This window comes from Ranitomeya imitator, chromosome 2 (genome assembly GCF_032444005.1).
Source record: "Ranitomeya imitator isolate aRanImi1 chromosome 2, aRanImi1.pri, whole genome shotgun sequence".
Lineage (NCBI taxonomy): Eukaryota > Metazoa > Chordata > Amphibia > Anura > Dendrobatidae > Ranitomeya > Ranitomeya imitator.
In genome coordinates, this window is record NC_091283.1 from 562,156,394 (window position 1) to 562,177,082 (window position 20,689).

Consider the following 20,689-nt stretch of genomic DNA (forward strand, 5'->3'; position numbering starts at 1 on the left):
TACGATGTGCGCATAGTAACCAACGGCTTCTACATCGCACATACGTCATGAAATTATCGCTCCAGCGTCGTAGATTGCAAAGTGTGACAGCAGTCTTTGACGCTGGAGTGATATTGTTACGATGCTGGAGCGTCACGGATCGTACCGTTATAGCGATGAAAATTGCACTGTGTGACGGTACCCTTAGGCGGTTCCCTGGGAGAAACTGTCAGACCTTTAGAAAGGATGGCCAGACATGGTAGAGACGTGGGATAGGGTGGATACTGAGGTGGACAAATCCTGCTGCTGAGTGGCCACCACTCGCATTGCCAGTATCAACTGATCTTGATGCTCATGCTGCAATGCACTTCCTCATACAAGACTTGACCATTTAGACACAGGGTCTCGAGGTCCATAACCTGAAATAACTGTGACTGTGCCACTGGCCAGGTGCACTCCAGGGCAGTCATCGGACCTGCAGCAGTTGACCAATGGTTCAAGGCAGGAATACAAGGTACGGAAAGCACAGGCAGAGACGTCGGACAGTCCAAGGTTGGGGCAGGCAGCATAGAATCAGAATACGTAGTCAGGTCAATAAGAGTCAATACAAACTTGCACTTAGACGTACTGCCGCTAGGAACCACCTAAATTCTGACACGATGTGGAGAGCAGAGCTTCCAAATATAACCCCTGCTGGCAAAGGATGAGCTAAGGAGTTAAACTCTGCAGGAGACATGGATTAAAATCTTGTAGGCTGCCTCCCTATAGCCAGGTGAAGATTAACAGCAAGAGAAGAATGCAGCAAAGCTGGAATTGCTGCAAAACTCTGTTCAGCGTGATGGCCTGAGACTGAAAGGGGCAGAGCGGTGAATAGAATGGTGCTAAGATGTGAGTTACTGGCGTGACATATGATGCAGGATGGGTTTTAGAGAATGTCATTCATGAACAGACTATTGCCCTGTAAATTAGCAGCCCAGTCATAGCTGTGGTCCAGCCATGTCTCCGTTATCCCCACCATATCATATTTTTTCTAACAGTATGAATTCTAATTCCCCAATATTGCTGGTCAGGCTTCTGACATTAGTGTACATGCACTTTATGTATTTCTCTGACATCTATTCCTGCTTAGTGTATTACCTGTCCTATCCTTTCCCCCATGAAACACCAATTTAATTAGTTATGCACAGTGGAGCGCCCGCTAGGGCCGTGGGGTACTCCGTACCGGGTCCGGTGGTCGTTAAAGGGGTGGTCACAGTGGCAGCGACCCGTAACAAAGAAGAAGACAGCGCCACACCGGTCAGTGAAAAATGACTTACAGATTTAATCTGCCATCTGCGGCGACGTTTCGGTACAATGACCTTTATCAAGCACAGTGTGCTTGATAAAGGTCATTGTACCGAAACGTCGCCGCAGATGGCAGATTAAATCTGTAAGTCATTTTTCACTGACCGGTGTGGCGCTGTCTTCTTCTTTGTTATGGATTGGACTTTGTAGCTGGGCTGACCCCCTGGCAGTGACGTGCGCCACTAAGCCTATTAAGGCCGTATGGGTGTAAGGTGCGGTTTAACGCATTTTTTTTTATTTTTACGTGTAGTGGCAGCGACCCGGTCCATGGCCCTGGGCATCCAAGATAAAGGGAAGGTCTTTAAACGGGTTGTTGTGAATAAAGAATAAAGCTTGTTCGTGACCCCACCTGTGGTATTCGGTCAGGGATGACCGATGCTGCTTAAAAGGGTCCACTGGGGATGATATTGCAGCAGGGATGGTATGGCTTCCCACAGGTGAAGCCTAGTCCCCAGGGCTCCTGTTGTAGTAGGCAAAGATGATAGACGGTGTAGTGCCGCAAAGAATTGGAGGACTCAAGGTTGCAGTCTCTTTACCTTTTACTGGTAGTAGGCAGCCATAATCCAGATCACAGGTGATGGTGAGGTCCGGCCAGCCTGGAAGCGATTCGGAATTCCCCTAGCCAGTTGGGGTTGGAAGCCTTGTTGTAGTCCCTTGCTGCCTAAGACTTCACACAAGGTCTTCACTTTCTCTGTCTGTCCTATTAATAGGACAATATCCAAATGGCAGGTAACTCAAGCCTTTTTACAGGTGTCCCTACTTTTGGTGACTCCGGGCTCTATATGCTGCTGTGCCATCGAATGTAATGGTGGCCAGAATATATATAGGGAATCTCCCCTGAAACTGGGTCTAGAGCTCCCCCTTTTGGCCTGGAGTCAGAACAGTGTTGTGTGTACATGTTACCTGTTAAAGGGATCCTCGTCGCTTCCAAGCATGGCATCACCCTCCCCGTGAGGAAAGCAATACCACTGTGACAACCGAACTCCTGGGGTGTCACACCCAGTTCACTATCTCCTCTATCTTACCCAGCTGTATAGTAAGTGCCCCTCACCTAGTCCCTACACTCCTCCAACCTTTTAGTTGTTTTCCACCTCCCCATTGAGGTGCAGCCCATCCCTAGGGTACAGACTGTACCCAACAGAGAAGTCTGACCCATGCTCCAGGAACCCAGATCCCTTGTTCCTGAACCCCTTATTCACCTCCCCACTCTCCCACTGACTCTCTGGCGTGGTATCGTCAGTATTTCGGAAAATACAGGGTTCTAGGTCCTTGCTTTAAGCTTACAGTCTATTTCCTGGAAATCATCTTTAAGAACTTTCCGCCTACAATTAACATTTTGTTTGGTGCGAATGTGCACTATGACTGCTGGGTCCTCACCATCCCTTCCCAGTAATCTGTCAACTAAGTCAGTGATGTGGTGCTGAACTCCGTCTTTTGTGACAGATTGCCCTATTAATGCAGTCCCCCACTGATGTGTGCCAAATCAGGACTTGCCTCCCTGCCACTCTTCCCTGCCTTCTATCATCCAGATAGAAGGTGAGCAGCAAACTCCTTTCCTTATTTTCTATGAATGTGTGTTGCTAACTGTTTATTTAGATCCAGTACCTGGGCTTCAAAATGTACAATGCCACCCATGTCGCACAGCAGTATGCCCCTTCAAATATCATGGATTATCTACATGCAGCAATATGTACATTGAATAGCATTGTCAATAACTAAGAAATATTAATAAGCAAATAAACAAGTAAATACAAACCGTGATTCAGTACAAATTACTCCCTTCTGAACTCCCTGAATCCAAAGTCACTGAATGACAAGTTATATGCTCAAAGTGATTTTCCGTTCTAAAATGATAAGTCTGCAGTCACTCTGTGTGACTGCAGACTTTTGAATTTTCCCAGTGCACTTCACTGTGCGCTGCCTGGACTCGCCGGTTTCTGAGCCGGGAACAGCTATGATGTATGTGATGTGCATACTCCCAAGTAGGAGCCGTCTAGTGGGCCTGGCCTCTCTGGCCAGTAGTCAGCAGTTCAATAAGAATAAATGGACCAGCAGTTTGCATGATTGGCTGCTACTTTATTCACCAAGTTCCCAGGATCGATGGTGCTTCCAGTGGTCGGACCCCTAGCAATCAAGAAGTTATCTACTATTGAATGGAATGGGGCATAAATTTCAAACTTCAAAATATCCCTTTTGAGACTTCCCAAAGTTACTCAACTCAAACTTTCATTCAACCTAAACACTCTAGATTTTGTTCTCTGCATGTAGTGCAGGGTGTCTGTACCCTCCCAATCCTGCAGCTGTTGGAAACGGGTGACAAGTCTCAGTGCCAATGTACCTCTCCTTAGATGCCAATTTTGGAATTGGGTAGTGCGACCTGAGAGGCACATCCCAGAACTGTCCCTCTTACGCTATCCTGTAACTGTGGTCTAGGATCACCACTAAGATTGGTCCTGTAATGATCAATATAGCCATGGTCTTATAGTGATGACATTGCAGTAAATCTGATAAATGAGTAACACCGGTGATAAGGCAAATTGTTGTATGATTTCTATGCATCATCTCATAAACTTGTGTGTGTTCTGAGATAGGACAGTTAGTGATTTGCAGGATTCATAGAAGAATTTGATGATAATTGAAGGTGATGGAGACATACAAGTCTTAGGAGTTCTGGATGAATTGAGACCTCATGTTAAGTCAATGACTTCTCCTGAGATGTGACTATTCCTCCAACATGAAATGACTGTGCCCTAAGTATTTGATGTCCTACAAGGTTTCCATACATTCTAGCTTATTTGTTGCCGACACTTGCAGAGAGACCCAATCAAGCCCGTGAACTGGTGCAGGAGCAAGATCTGGCAACCTGGGATGCCATAGTGGTGATGTCAGGAGATGGACTTGTGTTTGAGGTAAGTGGCTGAAAACTAGCTTCACTACTGCTTATTACCATTGTGTCTTCAAATTTGTATGTCTAAATGCTTGTTATTGATTGCAGGTGATTAACGGGTTAATGGAGCGATCAGATTGGGTTAAAGCCATTAAAAAACCTCTCTCTATCCTGCCAGGTGGCTCAGGGAACGGTCTGGCGGCATCGATCAATCACTATTCCGGGTAAGGCTTGTAAGAAGAATTGTAAAGGAGTTTTCCGAATGCCCTTGTGTCCATTTGATTAAAGGGAACCTGTCACCTGAATTTGGCGGGACTGGTTTTGGGTCATATGGGTGGAGTTTTTGGTTGTTTGATTCACCCTTTCCTTACCCGCTGGCTGCATGCTGGCCGCAATATTGGATTGAAGTTCAGCCAGCGGGTAAGGAAAGGGTGAATCAAACACCCGAAAACTACACCAATATGACCCAAAACCAGTCCCGCCAAATTCAGGTGACAGGTTCCCTTTAAGTGGCGGTGGGATTTCTCATTGTTTGCATCCATTGTCAGAGTTTTCATTTGGTCCGTATAATGCATTATTGTTTTCAGCAACCTACGGGTAGGTTTGTGGATGTCTAGGAACATACCCTCCATGCAGGTACGGACTGGGGATGAAATTCAGCCCTGGCATTTGAAAATCACAAAGGCCCATGGTGTCCCGGTCCCCAATAACCAGATGGGATATATTACTAATATTACCCTGGATGGAAGAAAGGAAGATTTACTACAAGACCAATATTTCTAATTATACCCACGGCATGCTGGGGAAAGTGAGGGAGTGACCGGCTTTGTGCTCCATCACAACTGTTAACAGTATGGATGCAGGGCCGGCTCCAGGTTTTAGAGGGCCCCGGGCAAAAGAGTCTCAGTGGGCCCCCCCTTTAACACATAGCACGATTCATGATGCACAGATACGGCAGAGAAATATAGCATAGCCACATAGCATATAACACAGCCCACGTAGCATATAACACAGCCCACGTAGCATATAGCACAGCCACGTAGTGTATAACACAGCCCACGCAGTATATAATACAGCCCACGTAGCGCATAACACAGCCATGTAGTATATAACACAGCCATGTAGTATATAACACAGCCATGTAGTATATAACACAGCCATGTAGTATATAACACAGCCATGTAGTATATAACACAGCCACGTAGTATATAACACAGCCACGTAGTATGTTGCACATCCCACGTAGCATATTGCCCAGCCACGTAGTATATTGACCAGCCACGTAGTATATTGGCCAGCCACGTAGTATATTGACCAGCCACGTAGTATATTGGCCAGCCACGTAGTATATTGGCCAGCCACGTAGTATATTGCACAGCCACGTAGTATATTGCCCAATCATGTAGTATATTGCCCAGCCACGTGGTATATTGCCCAGCCACGTAGTATATTGCCCAGCCACGTAGTATATTGCCCAGCCACGTAGTATATTGCCCAGTCACGTAGTATATTGCCCAGTAACATAGTATAATGCCCAGCCACGTAGTATATTGCACTGCCACGTAATATATTGCCCAGCCACGTAGTATATTGCCCAGTGACGGAGTATACAGCACAGAGTCACGTAGTATACAGACTTAAAATAAAAAATAAACATATACTCACCCTCCGTTGAAGTACTGGCCCTGCACCGCACGTGGCAGCTTCCGGTCCCAGGGCTGGTATGAGTGCAGGACCTGTGATTACGTTGCGGTCACATGACCGTGACGTCATGGCAGGTCCTTCTCGCATACCATCCTTGGCACCGGAACCTGCCGCTTGCATGGAGTGGTCACCGGAGCGTTGCGAGGAGCGGGAAAGGCAACGGATGGTGAGTATAGCAGGTTTTTTGTTTTTTTTATTATTTTTAACATGACATAGGCAGCATCAATAGTAAATAGTTGGGGACACACAGGGTTAATAGCAGCGGTAACGGAGTGCATTACACCGCGGGCCATTACCGCTGCCATTAACCCTGTGTGAGCTGGAGGGGATTATGGAGGAGCGGGCGCCGGGCAGTGAGTTAAGGGAAGGGACTAATTGACTAATTGGACTGTGCCCGTTGCTTATTGGTCACGACAGCCATGACAGGCAGCTGCCGAGACCAATCAGCAACGACAGACAGAGGCCGCGACCAATGAATATCCGTGACAGAAAGACAGAAGGACAGACAGAAAGACGGAAGTGTGACCCTTAGACAATTATATATATATATATATATATATACTTCTCACCTGTGTCTTGCCTCTCTGTTGTGTTTTCTGTCTCTCTTCTTACATCTTTTCTCTCTCCCGCTCTGATTTTTATATTTCCTTCTGCCTCTTCTCCCTGCTTGTCTGTGGCTCCACCCCTGACATTTAGCCCCACCCCTCCATGGCTCTTCACAGTGTGAGAGCTGTGACGCTGCTGGAGGGGAGGGATCCGATGCTTCTGCTGCTGACTGCAGGTGCGGTGAGTAGTGTCACAGCGTGTGTGACTGTGTGCCCCTGCTACACTGCAGTCAGCAATTGTCTGCACGGCCGCGTGCACTGCCAGCGCTCTGCTCCAGTCCTCACTGCAGAGAGGAAGGAGCAGAGAATTAGTGCGCGCAGCCGCGCTGATACCCGGTGTTCCAGCACGCCAGCTATACCAGGAGAGCAGAAGTGAGCCTCGGGGCCCCTCTCTGCTCACCGGGCGGGCACCATACGCCAGTGCAGCCCTGCAGGGAGGGATGAAAGGGATGAAGTCCGGCTTCGGGGCCCCCCAGGAGCGCATGATGCGCATTAGTGTCGGCAGCAGTGTCTTACCGTTATGGGCCCCCTCCATCTCGTCAGGACCCCGGCACTTGCCCGGGTACGCCGGGTGCTGAAGCCGGCCCTGTATGGATGTCTTGAGAACATTGATTCTGTTAACAACGTAGCACACAAGGCAGCCCACAACCAGACTGGCCCTTCTGGCATTTGCCAGAATTGCCAAATGGCCAGTCCGGCCCTGCCTCCATGCTACACTGGAGATATGTCTGTACCTCTCACTGTAGAGCAGAAAGTCCAGGGACAAGAATTGCTATGCGCATAAGCACCTTAAAGGGGAAATGGGTGCTAATACCCAACACATTAGTGTACATTATTGGTCTCCAACCTGTTGTTGTCATACACGAGCTGAACTTGTAGTTTTGCAAGGAATGCTTAGAGTTGTAGTTTTCCAACAGCTGGAGACCAAATGTCTTGGAACCACTTTTTTTTAGCTTTTTTTTTCTGGATTATTGCTGTAAATATTGGCTCATATGATCGAAGTATTTTTATCATCTTCATCTCTGCTTGTCATGAATTTCTATGATCCTGTTAACTGCTCGAGCCACATATACACATTCCACTTCTTTGTTTTAATAAAGCAAGTAAAAAATGTTCAATGAAAATATCTATTTATTTCTGTTACATACCTGTTCTGGTGCCCCTTTTTTGGTGTTCAGACATATAACGGCAATATCGCGTCATCGCAGCATTTTTTTTTTATTTGTTCAATCGATAGTTGTATTCCAAAAAAAGAAGCGTAATATTTAATTGTACAAGCTCTGATAATGACCAATGAATGAGTAGTGATGAGCGAACGTGCTGGGATAAGGTGTTATCTGAGCATGCTAACCCAGTGTGTGTGTCGTGCTTGAATACTATGTTCGAATCTTGCGGCTGCATGTCTCACGGCTTTTCGACAGCTGCAACATATGGAGGGATTGCCTAACAAACTGAAGTCTCAAACACAATGTTTTTCTCATGAAGTTTTTTAAAATCCCATTCACGTTGTGCAATTATACCCTGTACCCATTAGAGGTTGCTTTTGTGATATTGCTTGCCCATACAGATATTTAGTTTGTGGACAAGATATGCTCAGTTTGTGTTGTATAAATTCGGCTTCCTGTATTATTAGGCTTCAGAGAAAAAGTGACTTTATACTACATAGGCCTTAATGTCCGTTTTTGTTTTCTAGTATGGTTTAGTAAATTAAACTTTAAAGTGGATGTCCCCTCTTGACCATCCCTTCTTGTTGGAAAGATATTCCTTTTGGACCCCAAGAAATTGGCTGTAATTTTAGGGTGGACTCTCCAGTTTGTACTCAATTTCACGGCGGCACAACATTAAAGGGGTTGTTCAGGCACAATATATTGATGACCAATACATAGGATAGATCATCAATATCAGATCGTTGGGGTCCGACACCTGGAACCCCCACTGAACAGCTGTTATTTGCTCCAGCAGCTGCTGGATGTAAACCCCTTGAGAGGAACTGCAAATTGCATCTCCATTCAATGTGTAGCTGCCATGGCCAGGTACTGGTATTTTTCGATAGAGCTGCTCTACATTACTCTGCAGTGGCTGCTACAGATTGGATGAAGCTGCTCTTTGCACTTCAATTCAAAGTGTTAATATCCGGTGGCGATATTGTCCATGGAAAAACCCCTTAAATCAACAAGCATCTCACTAAAATCTATGGCTTTACTTCACAATGTATGGACATGCTGGGTCCCAGGAAGTACGAGATGCTCTTCGGAGCCACTTTGTTTACTGACTTCTAGATGAGTTTTATTTTTACCTCACAATAGGGTATCTTTAAGTGGAATTTCTACATCGAACTGCTTAACTGTAATCAGTTGCTATTAGCAACAATAAAAATATTTCTTCAAAGCAGACAGTCTATGTAGGAGGTTTATTACTGCAATTAGAACTGTATTCTCTGAAAGGGGATATTTCTATGGATTTCCAGTTTCACAAAGTGAGACTATATGGGATGGTTTGGTGGTGATGTGACCCTAAAAATTGAAGACTGTAGTGTGACTTGGCAGCACCATGGTTCCACACTCAGGTGTAAACACGCAGTTCAACAATGTTACATATTATTATTATTATTTATTGTTATAGCGCCATTTATTCCATGGCGCTTTACATGTGAGGAAGGGTATACATAATAAAAACAAGTACAATAATCTTAAACAATACAAGTCATAACTGGTACAGGAGGAATGAGGACCCTGCCCGCGAAGGCTCACAATCTACAAGGGATAGGTGAGGATACAGTAGGTGAGGGTAGAGATGGTCATACAGCGGTTTGGTCGATCGGTGGTTACTGCAGGTTGTAGGCTTGTCTGAAGAGGTGGGTCTTCAGGTTCTTTTTGAAGGTTTCGATGGTAGGCGAGAGTCTGATGTGTTGTGGTAGAGGGTTCCAGAGTAGGGTTGATACGCGAGAGAAATCTTGTATACGATTGTGGGAAGAGGAGATAAGAGGGGAGTAGAGTAGGAGATCTTGTGAGGATCGGAGGTTGCGGGTAGGTAAGTACCGGGAGACAAGGTCACAGATGTATGGAGGAGACAGGTTGTGGATGGCTTTGTACGTCATGGTTAGGGCTTTGTAGTGGAGTCTCTGGGTAATGGGGAGCCAGTGAAGGGATTGACAGAGGGGAGAGGCCGGGAAATAGCGGGGTGACAGGTGGATTAGTCGGGCAGCAGAGTTTAGAATAGATTGGAGGGGTGCGAGAGTGTTAGAGGGGAGGCCACAGAGCAGGAGGTTGCAGTAGTCAAGGCGAGAGATGATGAGGGCATGGACTAGGGTTTTTGCAGATTCATGGTTGAGGAATGAACGGATTCGTGAAATATTTTTGAGTTGAAGTCGGCAGGAAGTGGAAAGGGCTTGGATATGTGGTTTGAAGGACAGATCAGCGTCAAGGATTACCCCGAGGCAGCGAGCTTGTGGGACTGGGGAGAGTGGGCAGCCATTTACTGTAATGGATAGGTTCGTTGGGGGGGTCGCGTGAGATGGGGGAAAGATGATGAATTCTGTTTTGTCCATGTTAAGTTTCAGAAATCTAGCGGCGAAGAAGGATGAAATAGTGGACAGACATTGAGGGATTCTGGTTAGAAGGGAGGTGATATCTGGTCCAGAGATGTAGATCTGTGTGTCGTCAGCATAGAGGTGATACTGAAAGCCATGAGATTCTATGAGCTGTCCCAGGCCAAATGTGTAAATGGAGAAGAGCAAGGGCCCAAGGACTGAACCTTGTGGGACTCCGACAGAAAGAGGGCGAGGTGAGGAGGTGGTGTGTGAGTGGGAGACGCTGAATGTCCGGTCTGTTAGGTATGATGAGATCCAGGATAGGGCCAAGTCTGCGATGCCAAGGGATGAGAGGGTCTGTAATAATAGGGAATGGTCCACTGTGTCAAAGGCAGCCGACAGGTCGAGGAGGAGGAGGACAGAGTAATGTCGCTTGCTCTTGGCGGTTAAGAGGTAATTGGTGACTTTAGTTAGGGCAGTTTCGGTGGAATGGTGTGATCGGAAGCCAGATTGTAGGCGGTCAAAGAGGGAGCAAGAAGAGAGATGGGAGGACAGTTCAAGGTAAACATGTTGTTCCAGTAGTTTGGAGGCATAGGGGAGAAGTGATATAGGGCGATAGCTAGATACAGAGGATGGGTCAAGAGAGGGCTTTTTGAGGATAGGTGTGATTGAGGCATGTTTAAAGCTTGAGGGGAAAACACCAGTTGTTAGTGATAGGTTGAAGAGATTGGTTAGGGTTGGGATGAAGATTGTGGTGAGGTTTGGGATGAGGTGGGATGGGAGCGGGTCAAGTGCACAGGTGGTGAGATGTGATCTTGAGAGTAGAGTGGAGAGTTGATCTTCTGTAATGGTGGAGAAGTTGGTTTTGGAGGTGGTTGGCTGGGAAATCGGGAAGAAGGCCTCTGGGAGTTGTTGACCAAAACTGTCTCTAATGCTATCAATCTTCTGCTTGAAAAATGAGGCACATAGTGACCGAATACAATACTGATATCAATACTGATCATCAGAATAAACCCACAATACTAATAACACCATAAATGCCATTATACACAGGAGCGCTGTATATAGTGTCTGTGTACAGGTAATACAGTGATCACCAGTGACATTACGCACAGGAGCTCTGTATACAGTGTCACTGTACATTTAATATAGTGATCACTGGTGACATTGTACACAGAAGCTCTGTATAGTGTCAATGTACAGGTAATACAGCGATCACCAGTGACATTATACACAAGCTGTGTATACAGTGCCAGTGTACAGGTAATACAGTGATCACTGGTGACATTGTACACAGGAGCTCTGTATATAATATACAGTATATATTGTGCATGTACATATAATACACTTACTTGCCAGTGACATCTCTAGGGGAAGTCCTTCATCTTTGCTTTTCATCTTCATCCAGCACAGACCGCCATCACTTCTTCCAGCCAGGACTTGACTCTGCAGGAAATAAGTTATCTAGAGCTTGCAGAGCACATTACTTAATTTTTTTCCTAACTTCTACACTACACCAGATGAAGAATAAAAAGTGACAGTGTTACGCTACACAATAACAGGAACCCCCTTCCCCATTGAAAACAGTATCCTCCAAAAATAAAATACATCACTGCAGTAATAATATTCCTTAATTTGCACCTACAGTAATAATATCCCCCATCCTGGCCCCGGTGTGTCTCATTCCTGGCTCCAACCATATGTTCTCCCATCCTGCCCTCAGGAGTATCCATTCTGCCCCCATGAGATATCCCATCGTGCCCCATATGATTTCCCCATTCTTCCCCATCTGTCCCCATCCTGCAACATCTGTCCTATGATCCTGCCCCACATGATCTTCCCATTCATTGTGGCATCCTCCATATAATATTCATTATCAAGCAATAAGGAAGAACATAGAGCCCCTTCAGATTTCTAGGGCCGTTCCCAGATGAAGGCTACACCTCCCTCCTCTAATTCCCCAGACAGATCTTCAAATGTCTGACAACAGATGGGACAACTGAATCTTGATCACTGAGCAGTTTGTGAACTCTTCACCTTACCACTGTGTTCATAATGGCTGGAACCAGACACATAGGAAGTCATTATACACACGGCATATAATCGTAAAGTACTGAGGTTCACATGTGTGTCCAGATGACAAGCCGGTCACATCTACAGCATGTTCTTCATCTATACATTATATATGGTCCGTCTTCTAACCTTATAACAGATTTTCAAAATAAACTAATTCAAACAATAGTTAATGCTGCATGTATATTATTTAGTGAGTTGGTTTGACGATGGGCGGGTCTGAGGTCACTTAAACACAGTGTAACTCCAAGGCAATCAAATTTCTGTGAAATCAACCTGTCCAGTTATGAAGCACCCCTGATTGTGAACCAATTTCTCCCGTTGTTGTGTAAATGGAACAGACAACCTGTAGAAATGATAGCTAATTAGCAAGAAAATCCCTATAAGACTGGTTTCACACATCAGTGTCTTCGATACGTGTGGTGACAGTTTTTTCACATACCGGATACACTGACACACGTAGACCCATTCAAATGAATGGGTCTATGGATATGTCGGCGTGTTTTCACGGACCGTGTGTCCATGTGCAAAACAAGCAGATATGTCTTTTCACCCAGATACACGGCCCACAAAACGTGCCACACATGTGCACACGGAGAACAGTGCACACTGTCCTCTGTGTGCACAGACATCCGCCGGGGAAGTAGCGCTACTGTATGCGCTGTTCCCCTGCGTGTGGTGCTGAACGCGGCTGTCATCATTCTCCCCTGCTCTGCCGGCGAGCAGGGGAGAATGAATGAATGGAGAACCTGACGTGGGGTCCCCCTATGTTTTTAAACCCGGCAAAACTCACAGGTGCAGGCTGCTATTCTCAGGCTGGTAAGGGGCCATGGATATGGGCCCCCCAGTCTAAAAACAGCAGACCGCAGCTGCCCAGAAAAGGTGCATCTATTAGATGCGCCAATTCTGGAGCATTGCACGGTTCTTCCAACTTGCCCTGTAGCGGTGGCAAGTGGGGTAATTGGGGGTCAATGTCACCTTCCTATTGTAAGGTGACATTAAGCACGGCTTAGTAATAGAGAGGTGTCAACAAGATACCTCTCCATTTCTAATCTTATAGTTGGTAAAGGATTAAATAAACACACATGCAGAATAAAGTATTTTAATGAAATCATACACCACACAGTTTTGCCATCTTTATTATACTGGTAATCCATGCGACGCCCTCTGTTAAGTGTTACGGAACCACTCAGCACCCAGAATATGTTGTGCAGTTATATGTATGTATTTTCCATGTGAGATGCATGTCCCTAATGCATCAGCCCACAGGCTGCGCCCCTGGGCAGAGGGGACATGATATTCCCCTTTTGTCCGCCCCCCACCTTTGTAATTCCCACAGTAAATATCGGCAGGCTCCGGCCACCTGCGGCTATTGTAATGTATGTCTGGCCTGCCGCTTTTCTATTGGCCTGCCCTGCCGCTTTTCTATTGGTCTGCCCTCTGTATCTGTGTGATATATTCTGTGTCCTGTGAGTAAAGTGTTGTCAGACTGGAAATACGTGGAGAAGCAGTGATCTTTTATATGCGCCCATGTAACCAAGCAATTCCAGCCAGCGTCCTTCATTCAGACTCCAGCCAAAGCAGAGTGGACCTCCTGAAACACGGGGTGGTACTGAAAGAGGTACCCCAGCTTGGTAGACCCCGTTACACTGGTGGCAGACAGCGGGATATAGTAACATAGTAACACAGTTACAGTTAGGTCCATATATATTTGGACAGAGACAACATTTTTCTAATTTTGGTTATAGACATTACCACAATGAATTTTAAACAAAACAATTCAGATGCAGTTGAAGTTCAGACGTTCAGCTTTCATTTGAGGGTATCCACATTAAAATTGGATGAAGGGTTTAGGAGTATCAGCTCCTTAACACGTGCCATCCTGTTTTTAAAGGGACCAAAAGTAATTGGACAATTGACTCCAAGGCTATTTCATGAACACGTGTGGGCAATCCCTTCGTTATTTCATTCTCAATTAAGCAGATAAAAGGTTTGGAGTTGATTTGAGGTGTGGTGCTTGCATTTGGAAGGTTTTGCTGTGAAGTAAACATGAGGTCAAAGGAGCTCTCCATGCAGGTGAAACAAGCCATCCTTAAGCTGCGAAAACAGAAAAAACCCATCCGAGAATTTGCTACAATATTAGGAATGGCAAAATCTACAGTTTGATACATACTGAGAAAGAAAGAAAGCACTGGGGAACTCATCAATGCAAAAAGACCTGGGCGCCCACGGAAGGCAACAGTGGTGGATGATCGCAGAATAATCTCCATGGTGAAGAGAAATCCCTTCACAACAGCCAACCAAGTGAACAACACTCTCCAGGGGGTCGGCGTATCAATATCCAAATCTACCATAAAGAGAAGACTGCATGAAAGTAAATACAGAGGGTTCACTGAACGGTGCAAGCCACTCATAAGCATCAAGAATAAAAAGGCTAGACTGGACTTTGCTAAAAAACATCTAAAAAAGCCAGCACAGTTCTGGAAGAACATTCTTTGGACAGATGAAACCAAGATCAACCTCTACCAGAATGATGGAAAGAGAAAAGTATGGTGAAGGCGTGGTACAGCTCATGATCCAAAGCATACCTCATCAACTGTAAAACACGGTGGAGGCAGTGTGATGGCTTGGGCATGCATGGCTGCTGGTGGCACTGGGTCACTAGTGTTTATTGATGGCGTGACACAGGACAGAAGCAGCCGAATGAATTCTGAGGTATTCAGAGACATACTGTGTGCTCAGATCCAGCCAAATGCAGCCAAACTGATTGGTCGTCGTTTCATACTACAGATGGACAAAAACATAAAGCCAAAGCAACCCAGGAGTTTATTAAAGCAAAGAAGTGCAATATTCTTGATTGGCCAAGTCAGTCACCTGATCTCCACCCAATTGAGCATGCATTTCACTTGTTAAAGACTAAACTTCAGACAGAAAGGCCCACAGACAAACAGCAACTGAAAACCACCGCAGTGAAGGCCTGGCAGAGCGTCAAAAATGAGGAAACACAGCGTCTGGTGATGTCCTTGTGTTCAAGATTTCAGGCAGTCATTGCCAACAAAGGGTTTTCAACCAAGTACTAGAAATGAACATTTTATTTAAAATTATTGAATCTGTCCAATTACTTTTGGTCCCTTTAAAAACAGGGTGGCACATGTTAAGGAGCTGAAACTCATAAACCCTTCATTCAATTTTAATGTGGATACCCTCAAATGAAAGCTGAAAGTCTGAACTTCAACTGCATCTGAATTGTTTTGTTTAAAATTCATTGTGGTGATGTCTATAACCAAAATTAGAAAAATGTTGTCTCTGTCCAAATATATATGGACCTAACTGTAGTAAGGCCGAAAAAAGACATTTGTCCATCCAGTTCAGCCTATATTCCATCATAATAAATCCCCAGATCTACGTCCTTCTACAGAACCTAATTGTATGATATAGTAACATGATACATGATACCCCTTCTACAGGAGGAAAGGAATGAATGGAAAGCAACTACCAGAAGTTAAAGAGGACTACATTAAAAGATCTGGTGGAAGCCCAAGGGTTGATCGCCAGCAACAAAACAAAAGCGGATTTGATAGCAGCCATCATGGAACACGACAGTGCAGCGCCCCCAATGTGAACGTGGAGGAGACTGAATTCCAGAGGGAGGTAAAGAACAGACTGGCATTCTATGGCCCAAATCCTGCAGTAGAGATCATGCGAGAGGTGATGGCTGATGTGCGTACTTATCTGAAGGAAAAGATGGCCGAGCGGACCAGGATAGAGCTAGCCAAGATGGAGATGGCAGAGCGGACCAAAGTGGAGCAGGCCAAGATGGAGATGGCAGAGCAGAGAGAGGAGAGTCAGCGAGCAGGGGGAGCTCGGGCCTTCGACCAGGTACCTTTAACAGTAAGCCACAAAAAGATCTAGTATAATGCCTTCCGACAGTTGGGGGAGGCAGAGGAAGACATTGATGGCTTTCTGCAGGACTTTGAGCAGCAGTGTGCCCTTCATCAAGTGAAGCCGGAGGAACGGGTTCAGATTCTGGCCAGCAAGCTGACAGGCCGGGCAGAGGACGCCTGTCGCACGGTACCTGATGAGGACTGTATGGACTATGAGCGGATCAAAGAAGTGATCTTGGCCTGGTATGCGGACCCCAGAGGCATAACGCCAAAAGTTTCGTGGACTTATAAAACGCATAACCGATACCCACGGTGAATGGGCCTGTAAATTATGGCGGTCACTGCTACAGTGGGTACAAGGGAGCCAAGCAACCACTAAGGAGGACGTCCTCCAGCTCTTCTTGTTAGAACGATTCTTTAATGAACAAACCCCTGAGACACAGGAATGGCTTCGGGACAGGCGGCCAACGACTCTTGAGGAAGCCACTCGTCTGGCCGATGAACATCATGATGCCAGGAGGCCTCAGTTGTCCGGATCAAAGATGGTCACTAGGGATCCGCCCATGAACCTAGAGGGCCCCAAACCACTGAAGATTGTAGGGGGACCAGCTAGAAACCCGGCCTACCACAGTGCCTCTGGGGTGTGATGCCACACCTGCCGTCAGCTGGGCCACGTGCAAAGACAATGTCCCAACCGGACTCAGCATACCCAGTGGCCAAAGGTGAGAACAGCTACCTTCAGCCGGGCTGCTGTACACTACTACCAAGGCAAAGCTGACCCGGCATTGGGGGCTACGACTAAGCAAGGGGTGGAAGAGATGGAGGAAGTGCTGTATGAAGTAGACCCCGTGCAGGCAGCCCGGGCAGATAATCGACAACAGCATCGACAGGCCGTGTGGGTTAATGGGAAACGTATGCAGGGACTAAGAGATTCCGGGGCAACTTTGACCCTTGTGAAGCATCATCTCGTCCGGGACCAAGAGAAGACGGACTGGACAGTGGCAGTCCATGTAGCAGGGGGAGCTATACATCGACTGCCCACTGCCAGGATTCACCTGAACTGGGGAGTCGGGGATGGCCTTGTTGAGGTCGGCTTGATGGAGGATTTGCCTGCAGACGTCTTGCTGGGACCCATGTTGTCTGCCTTCTCGGTTGCCCCTCTGGCTGAGACATATCCTGTGACCACCCGGAGACAAGCTCGAGCTGCGGAGGCGGAATCACACTCAGAGGAGGCCCAGGTAAGACATCCCAGCCCTACACGTATTCCCATAGCCAGACACATTTCTTGGGCCACCCCAGATGAATTTAAGAGGCAGTTACTTGAGGATCCTTCATTGGAGGGATATCGTGGGAAGGCACAGGAGGGGAGAGGGGTACTGGAAGGGGAACAGTTTGTATGGAAGCAGCTGCTCTGTGATCTACCGGATCACAGAGCAGCACCACACAGGGACGAGCCCCACTATAAAATGACAGCTGATAGTTACCAATAAGTATGGGCAGGAGTTTCTGCGAATCCCTCATGACATACCCTTGGCCGGGCACTTCGGCGTCAGTCGCACCAGGCATCGTCTGACACAAAACTTCTTTTGGCCGGGAGTAACCTATCATGTTCGTCAGTACTGCCAGACCTGTGACAGTTGCCAGCGCATTGGCAAGAGGGGAGATCGATGCAAGGCCAAATTACGCCCCCTCCCCATTGTGGAGGAACCATTTAGCCGAGTAGCGGTCGATCTGATAGGGCCGTTAGCCAAACCCAGTCCGTCAGGGAAAAGGTATATATTGACAGTGGTAGATTATGCCACACGTTATCCAGAGGCGGTTGCGTTACCTAACATACTGGCAGAGACGGTGGCGGCTGCCCTGCTCCAGGTTTTCTCACGGGTTGGATTTCCCCGGGAGCTTATCTCGGACCAGGGTAGCCAGTTTACAGCAGAGATGACCAACCAACTGTGGAAGCTGTGCGGCGTAAAGTCCATTAGAAGCGCTCCGTACCACCCGCAAAGCAATAGGTTGTGTGAACTCTTTAACGGGACGTTAAAACAACTCATTGGGACTTTTACCAGGACCTACAGTGACTGGGAGAAATTCTTGCCACACCTCCTGTTTGCCTATCGGGAGGTGCCCCAAGAATCGACGGGGTTCTCCCCGTTCGAGCTGGTATACGGGAGATGGGTAAGGGGACCCCTAGACTTAGTGCTAGAACACTGGGAAGGGGAGGGCCTCATAGAAGGGGTACCTATTGTACCCTATGTGCTGGAATTCCGGGACCACCTACAGGAGCTGACCCAGGCTGTACGTGAGAACATTTATAGAACCAGAAACACATGGGCTACTTGCACATTGAACAAGTCTGTAGGAACCTGTTCACACACCACCAAGAAACTTGAAGACACAAAAGAGCACAGTAAGGTCAAAAATACTGTTGTAAAAAAAAATCACAGTAATAAGCAAGTGCTAGTCAAAAGATGGAAAAAAACAGGGTATTTAGTTGATACGTTTTTTTTGCAAAAAAATTTATACTAAGCTGCTCCACCAATCGTCAAGGTATACCCATATAGAGCAGTCCTACCTAATGTAAATAATCCGTATCTGATGTATTTGAAAACCTGATCATCTGTATAGTACCTGTATAAGCAGGCTTCAGAGAGGGAATATCCGTGGTGACATGCTGGATGGAACAGCTTTGATGCAAATGACCCATTAGGAGTGGTGGACTCCCTAGTCTTGTTCAATGTGCAAGTAGCCCATGTGTTTCTGGTTCTATAATTGTTCTCTTGTTTCTACAAGACTAGGGAGTCCACCACTCCTTATGGGTCATTTGTATCAAAGCTGCTCCATCCAGCATGTCCACATGGATATTCCCTCTCTGAACCCTGCTTATACAGGTACTATACAGATTATCAAGTTTTTAAATACATCAGATAGGGATTATATACATTAGGTAGGACTGCTCTATATGGGTATACCTTGACGATTGGTGGAGCAGCTTAGTATACATTTTTTTGCAAAAAAACGTATCAACTAAATACCCTGTTTTTTCCATCTTTTGACTAGCACTTGCTTATTACTGTGATTTTTTTTTTACAACAGAGTATTTTTGACCTCACTGTGCTCTTTTGTGTCTTCTGTACGTGAGAACATGCAGGCGACCCAGCAGCGCCAGCGCGTATGGTACGATCGGAGGCCCAGAGAGCGCACCTTGGAAAATAGGACAGAAGGTCCTGGTGTTAGAGCCCACTAGGCAGAACAAGTTCCAAGCTGCATGGCAGGGGCCTTACCAGGTAGTGGGGAAAATAGCCGACACAACCTATAATGTCGCCGATTGTGACGACCCCAGGGTTATCCGCATGTTCCACGTGAATATGCTGAAGCCCTACCGGGAGCGCCCTGAAGAGGTAGTGGCCATCTGTGCACCTGAAGCAGAGGATTTAGCCGGACTTCCCTTGCCGGATGTTTTAGGGGAAAGGACTGTCTAAAACATGGGTCCAGGTACACTTGGGTGAAGACCTAGGCCCCCGGGAGAGACAGCAGGCGGAGGAGTTGTTGAGGCAGCGACAGAGGAGAGGATGTTTTCGGGGAGACCAGGGTACACTCGCCTGGCACAACACAAGGTTGAGACCCAGGATCAGACACCCCCTGCGACAAAACCCCTTCGGCGTCCCCGTGTCTGTACGAGAGGGGATGCAACAAGAGATACAAGAGATGTTGCGTTTAGGGGTCATTGAAGAGTCAGTCCCTGGGCATCCTCCGTAGTGTTAGTGCCCAAGAAGGATGGGACTACACGGTTTTGTGTAGACTATCGTAAGCTCAATGAGAAAACAGTGACATATCCCATGCCGCGTGTGGATGAGTTGTTAGACCGGCTGTCGGGGGCAAAGTATTTGACCACCATCGATCTATGCAAAGGCTACTGGCAGATTCCTCTTAGTCCTGACTCTATTCCCAAGTCGGCATTTGTCACCCCGTTCGGCTTATTCCAGTTTCGAGTTATGCCATTCGGGATGAAGAATGCCCCGGCGACCTTCCAGAGGCTGGCTGACCGGCTTCAGGATGGTCTCCAGGACTATGCTTGTGCCTACCTGGACGACATCGCCTTCTACAGTGCGACATGGGAAGAGCATCTAAATCACCTAGAGACAGTATTGGACAGGATCTACAAGGCCGGAATCACCCTGTACCCAAACAAGTGTCACGTGGGCAAAGCAGAGGTTCAGTATTTAGTGCATTGGGTGGGAAGTGGGAAACAGCGACCAGAACCAGCCAAGATTGAGGCCATAGCCAAATGGCTCACCCCACGCACTAAAACCCAGGTCATTGTGTTTCTAGGTACAGCGGGGTATTACAGGAAATTCGTTCCCAATTACAGCAGCGTAGCCAAGCCCCTCACTGATCTGACCCGTGAGAGCCAACCCCGCCAAGTAACCTGGACCCCAGAGTGTGAGGAAGCCTTCCGCCAACTAAAGGACGCCCTCACCAATACCCCTGTATTGGCCGCACCCGATCCAACTAAACGTTTCCTTGTTCACACAGACGCTTCTATATTTGGATTGGGGGCAGTACTGAGCCAAGTCAGGCCGGACGGCCAAGAACACCTGGTAGCTTAACTGAGTCGGAAACTACTGCCCCGTGAAGCTATGCGGCCATCGAGAAGGAGTGCCTGGCGGTAGTATGGGCACTCAAAAAG

At 46.9% G+C, this 20,689-nt stretch overlaps 1 protein-coding gene across 1 annotated transcript in view; it reads left to right on the plus strand.

Moving 5' to 3' along the window:
* SPHK1 (sphingosine kinase 1) overlaps nucleotides 1-20,689 on the plus strand; it is a 66,444-nt gene that overhangs the window by 34,034 nt on the left and 11,721 nt on the right. The window contains exons 3-4 of the mRNA XM_069752085.1: nucleotides 4,138-4,232; nucleotides 4,319-4,434. Coding sequence (XP_069608186.1) covers nucleotides 4,138-4,232; nucleotides 4,319-4,434 — 211 coding nt within the window. The remainder of the gene's footprint in view (nucleotides 1-4,137; nucleotides 4,233-4,318; nucleotides 4,435-20,689) is intronic.